The sequence below is a fragment of the Camellia sinensis genome, chromosome 4, assembly GCF_055761805.1.
Source record: "Camellia sinensis isolate YWXY chromosome 4, ASM5576180v1, whole genome shotgun sequence".
Lineage (NCBI taxonomy): Eukaryota > Viridiplantae > Streptophyta > Magnoliopsida > Ericales > Theaceae > Camellia > Camellia sinensis.
In genome coordinates, this window is record NC_138964.1 from 6,497,344 (window position 1) to 6,503,343 (window position 6,000).

Genomic DNA, 6,000 nt, shown 5'->3' on the forward strand with positions numbered 1-6,000 from the left:
CAAAATACCTATCATAAGTCTCTGTTTATTCACAACAACTCCAAGCTTGAGTCACAGTATCAATACTTGTGAAGCCAACCCTTAAGACACCCATCACATAGCCTCTTCCTTATGTTACTCCGCCAACCGAGTTAAACATAACTAATTTCACCTAGTTTGAAAAAGTTTAAAACTAATTCTTGTATTCCGATATTAACATTCCAAAACACTTATCCTTAGGTCACTCCAATCGTCCTTAAGGCCTCTATCAATGTGCATTACCATAAGGTTTAATCCATACCTCACTCCACTTCCAAGACTTCCCTTCTAGCCTATTTCCAAAATTTCAATGTGAGTCTATGAGATAATTTCAAGTCTTCATAACCACAAATAGTTCACCATCCAATAAAATCTCTACTATCATAAGGTCACAATTGCTTCTCATGAACTTACAAAATCGGTAAACTAAGGTTCCACACCAATCTCATAATCGCGTTCTCACGTGATCCCAAAACGATATATCTTACCAATAAAAGTGGTGCCAAAGATTCAAGTCCCAAAAGTTTTTCCCCCATTTGGGGTCACTCTCGTCCTTACATCCTATAAGAAAATAGAAATAAGGTTTAACCCACACTTAAATACTCCACATGAGATCTCACACGCCATACACGAGTTACACATATGCCTATACATGTACCTACTTTCACATAAGGCAAACCATATAAGCACATAGTCGAGCACATGCAGATCACTCTCCTAAGATATCAACTCGTCCCATGGCGCTCAAAGACTTCCAAGTGGAAAAAACATTAATCAGGTGCCTTTTCCAAAAGGATTTCGATGAATGCAATAGGCTCAAGTTGTATCCTAGAAGCTTGACCCCATACCCACATAGTCACATAAACACATAAAGCATACAAGGTAAATTAACGTCCCTTCCTAGCATGATAAACCCATTGTGGCAAAAGCCACATCCCACGAGCTCAAGGTATTCAAACCGTTAGCTCTGATACCAAGTTGTAACGCCCCCCCCCCCCCCCCCAAAAAAAAATAGAAATACTAATCCATCACAATATCCTTTAAACATGCAGAATCAACAGAATTTAACTACTTGTTTCATTACATTTCTTGATTTACAACATGAAACCAATTGACATAATCGAGTCAAATCATTCTTCAGTTTTATCCAAGGTAATGCCTTAAAGGCTACAAATTTCCAAGGCCTTGCCTGGATCGCAAGTAAATGGTTTTCTAACCCACACAAATATAGTCCTTGACTTGTCAAAAATGAAACAACAAAAGATAAGAGCCTCGTGCTCCCAAAACTATTCTCCACGCCTCTACTTTGGCGAGGTCACAACAGCTTTTCCTGCAACAAAATCCACTAGGGGTGAGCACAAAACCCAATAGAGAATTCTTAACGAAGTATATACATTTTATACAGTCTCATGAGATGGATGCACATGTCATTTAAAAACATCAAAAAGATAATTTTTCTCTTTTGAAAGCCTTATGTACAATGCATGTCTAAAAAATATATATAAATTATAATTAATCCAATGATATCCATGTAACAACAAAGAGTGGTAAATATGACTCAAGCAAATCCCCAGGGCTAGTGTCTGCAAGTAGGCTTATCAAACACTACCAAATCCTACCTTACCGGCTTCTAACCTGAGGGCTTAGGCACCTGCACGCGTGTGTTTCTGGTCTTGCACCAAGGACACTCAGGCCAACTTAATTTTCAAACTACACCCCCTAACAGGACTTCTCACCATATTTACCTCAAAACGGTTCATCAACAACATTTGTTCCACAAAAACCATTTTTATTAACAACATTTGTTCCACAAAACCATTTTCATTTCAAAAGTGATCTTAACAATGCCAATTCAAAAGAAAAACAATGAACATGAAATGAAATGTCAATACAATATATGTCTATATTAATGTCTCGGACTTTCTCAAAATTTTTCAATACTTTCTCATTTCATCCGCACAATCTTCTATTGTGATCAAGTTTCATATCTCTACCCAATATATATATACAATATATATTCCAAGAGAGATATATAAAAAAAAATACACATCATCAAATACATTTCTTTCCTGTGTCCGTGTTCGTGTTCGTGTCCGTGTCCGTGCTTCTTAAGCTCTTGCTTTTAGCTTTAATTATGAAATCCCTTTGCTAAACTTCTTTCTACTTTGTTCTCTAAAGGAAGTGCATAAGGGATGACATTGAGTCATTGTAATTGTAGTAGGGGTGCAATTCGAGTGGGTTCGGACGGTTTGATGTCCAAGCCCAACCCAAGTTGTGTTGAGAGTTGTCCAAGCCCGAATTGTAACCCGAGATTGTTTACCCAAGACTGACCTGAGTTAAACTTGAGTTGTCTAAATTGCCCGAATTGTACATAAATTTCAATTTTTTGCTTTTTCTTTTTTAGTGCAGCTAAGTAGATTAATTTTTAAAAATTAGACTTTATATATATATTTTTATGAAATCATTAATAGTATCAAAACAAATAATTTATATAATATAAGAGAGATGCCATTATGATAGTCTTTACAATTTATGAGTAAGAAAAAAAAAGGTAAGATTTTATGTTGTTTACTTGTGTATATAATATATATTCAATATGATCTAATGATCTAAATTACTTTGATATCATCCAATGACTAATAATTTATATGTTTATTTAATATTTTTATATATTTATATATATATATATATCTAATTCGGGTTTCGGGTTGTTTGGTGTCTTTGCCGAAGTCCGTCCAAATTTAATTCGAGCTTCTAAGTTTTTGTCCAAGCCCATACCGAATTCAAAAATATTTTTCCCAAGCCCGAAAAATATTCGGGTTGCTGGGGTTGAACCCGCACAAGTTGCACTTCTAAATTGTAGAAGTGCGTTACAGAAGGAAATGGATGCCAACCAGTTTTTTGATATGTTTTATTGTAATTGCTAAGAAATGTGGTTTGTAGATTTTCCGTAGACAACTTTCCATGTTCACGCTTAGTTACATCTCCTTTTTGGGATCCAGGTTGAAGAACATCGTGTTATTTCAGTTCCTTATCAATCTGTACAGGTATTTTCTAACTTAAGGAACATGCTGTTAGGCAACCTCAGCTGTCCATTAATTGTTTCCTTTCATGTATTTTTCAAGATTCATTACGTATATTAGGGCTTAGATTTAGGCTTTTATTCAGACCTAATTTCTGTTCATTTCTTGTTTATAGTCTTGGTAACATGTTTATATACTCTACAGAGATGAATATATTATTCAATTCTCAAAACTCTTACATGTGCTAGTACAAAAAAAAAATGAAAATTGAGCAGACCAAGGTTATGCATTTGATTTTGGAAATGTACTAATTCCTGGTAAAAAATGAAATGAGGACCTGGAGTTATGAAAGTTCCTCAGATTCCATTAATACATTGAAGGATAAAGGATGAGTTAGTTACTTAGTTGTTAAAACTTTTGATGAGGCAACATAATATTAAATTTTGGGGAAATTCAGTCAAATGGCAAGGTTGTAGTGCAACCAGTAGTTTTAGTTTGAAGGATCCTAGAAGAAATTTAGGCCAAATATTAGTCTCATTAGATGAATGCAACTATTGGATAAATGAGCATATACAATCCACCTTATAATTGATCTGGAGTATAGAGTGAAAACCAATAACATCTTTAATTTCCACCATCTGTTTTTGTTAGATTCAAAAAAGAAAGAAGAAATTAAGAAGAGGAAGCGAAAGAAGAGGATACCCAGTATATTGTTAATGATAGATAGAAACCTTAGGATTCTCCTCTTAGACACTCATATTTATATTAGAAGATCCAAAATACTGAAGTACCCCTCAAACTAAAATAATGAATAACACAATTTTCATTTTTTTTTTTTGTGCCAGCTCGATTTGAATATAAAACCACATCTCCCTTCTGAATACATAAACTACTTGGAGAATCCCATGGAAATAATTAATGACGCTGAAAATGCTGCTGAAAAAGACATATGGAGTTTGATGCAATTTACCGAGAATCTGCGCCGTCAATATGGAAAAGAGCCTTACTCCATGGAAATCCTATTGAAAAAGCTTTACGTGAGAAGAATGGCAGCAGATCTAGGGATTACAAGGATATATGCTTCAGGAAAGATGGTTGGCATGAAAACAAACATGAGTAAAAAGGTTTTCAAGCTGGTAACAGATTCAATGGCATCTGAGGTTCACCGTCATTCTCTGGGTTTCAAGGATGACCAAATTAAGGTATTAATGTGTGTTTATGTATATAAATGTCATTCATGTCTATGCTTTTTGTTAGTTTTAGCAGATATGATGGATGGTTGTACCATTGGCCATATCTTCCAGATGCTCCATGACAATGGAAACAAAATCTAATAGAGCAGGTGTCTATGGTTCCATGTACGCGACATACAATGCCAATAGCTGAAACACCCATCTGTGTTCTGATCTTTGAATACTTTTCCAATATCTTCCACATTCCCTGCATGTTGGGATCCATCAAGTGTTGTTTTTCAACTTTCATGCATTTATGTAACCATCTACCTAGGAAAGTGTTAGCGAAGATATATGATGTTGACATACCCCGTAGACTTTGGGGATAATTTTTTTCGTCACATGTTCCCTTACTTCATGTCCTTTACCGTCTTGTAGGCAGAACTTCTTCTGGAACTACCAAGAGGACAACTGCTCAATTGGATCTTCCAATGCTTGGCTGAACTTCATGCTTCACTACCAGCCCTTGTAAAATACTAGTTCTCTACACATGTATTAGGAGTTTTTTGGCTGACTGACTGGTGACTACCATACATCAAGATGATAAACTTGCATTGAGTGGATCAAAGAAAATGGAAGTCAAGAACCTTTCTCTGGTGTTGACGCTACTATGTTATCCATCTGGAAGTGGAAGCTGGAGACTCCCATGTAGAGCTTAAACAATTGTATGCAATTCATATAACCAAATGATATTTGAGACTACATTCGTTGGGAGAGATGGTGTCTGATCAGGACTTTGATGCAATTGTCCAGTGAGGCGACAAACTCTATTCATCAGTTGACTCTATCATTATATTCATTGGTGGTTAACTAGTGTCCCTCTGCTGCAGGCTCTATCAATACCCAGGAATTGCATTATTCTTCTTAGAGATGTGAATGAGTCTTTTGGCATATGGTATACGTAAGATTTATTTTTTCTAAAGTTGGATGGAACTAATCAACTTGTGATTCTTATTGGAGTTTGAGATTTTGTTTTCAGAGAAGCTACGATGTTGATAGCAAAGATTGAGACTTACGGAACGACCTTAGTATAGTGTCTCTGTTAAGTGGAAAACGACATCGTATGAAATTAGTTTGGAGTGTGTTTGTGGAAGATTTGGAACCTTTGATAGCTATTTACACCAAATTGTCTTCTACTTGTTGAATGGACTGAAGTGTATATTTTTAAGGGGTAATTCAAAATCAGTTGATGTTTGGAAAAATATTTTTAAATTAATGACAAATTTTACAAATATTAAAATTTAAAATTATATACTTTCTCATGAATTTGCAAATAGTTTTTGAAATTTCCTCTGAAATGTAAATTTCTCTATATTTAAAGCTGATGTGGTGTGTGCTTACTCACAAATGTATTATTGCCTGCTTCTCACAACTGATGTGATATAGGTGTTTGGCAAGAGTTTTTTTTTGGCTTTTTGGGCTAAAATTTACAAAAAGATATGTTTGGCAAGTTGGGTTGGGGCTAAAATAGCCATAAAAGACAAAACAGGCTATTTTAGCCACAACAAACAAAACATCAAATCCAACCCATAATCATTGCACTCTTCTCTCACAAAAAAAATCAAAAAAGCCAAAAAGCTCTTCCCAAACCAAACTTTTTAGCCCAAGCTAAAATAGCCAAAAAAGCCAAAAAGCCAAAAAGCCAACCCACTTCCCAAACGGAGGCAAAATAGGTTAAAATAGTCAATAAGACAAAATATCACATCAAACCCATAATCATCTCATTT

General features: G+C 35.1%; 1 protein-coding gene across 3 annotated transcripts in view; it reads left to right on the forward strand.

Moving 5' to 3' along the window:
* Positions 1-5,475, forward strand: part of LOC114272105 (DEAD/DEAH box helicase) — a 59,469-nt gene extending 53,994 nt beyond the window's left edge. For all 3 annotated transcript variants that reach the window (XM_028213775.2, XM_082924179.1, XM_082924180.1), the window contains 3 exons: positions 3,021-3,065; positions 3,887-4,243; positions 4,652-5,475. In XM_028213775.2, the coding sequence (XP_028069576.2) occupies positions 3,021-3,065; positions 3,887-4,243; positions 4,652-4,753 (504 nt within the window). In that variant the 3' untranslated portion in view covers positions 4,754-5,475. The remainder of the gene's footprint in view (positions 1-3,020; positions 3,066-3,886; positions 4,244-4,651) is intronic.
* Positions 5,476-6,000: the final 525 nt, after the last annotated feature.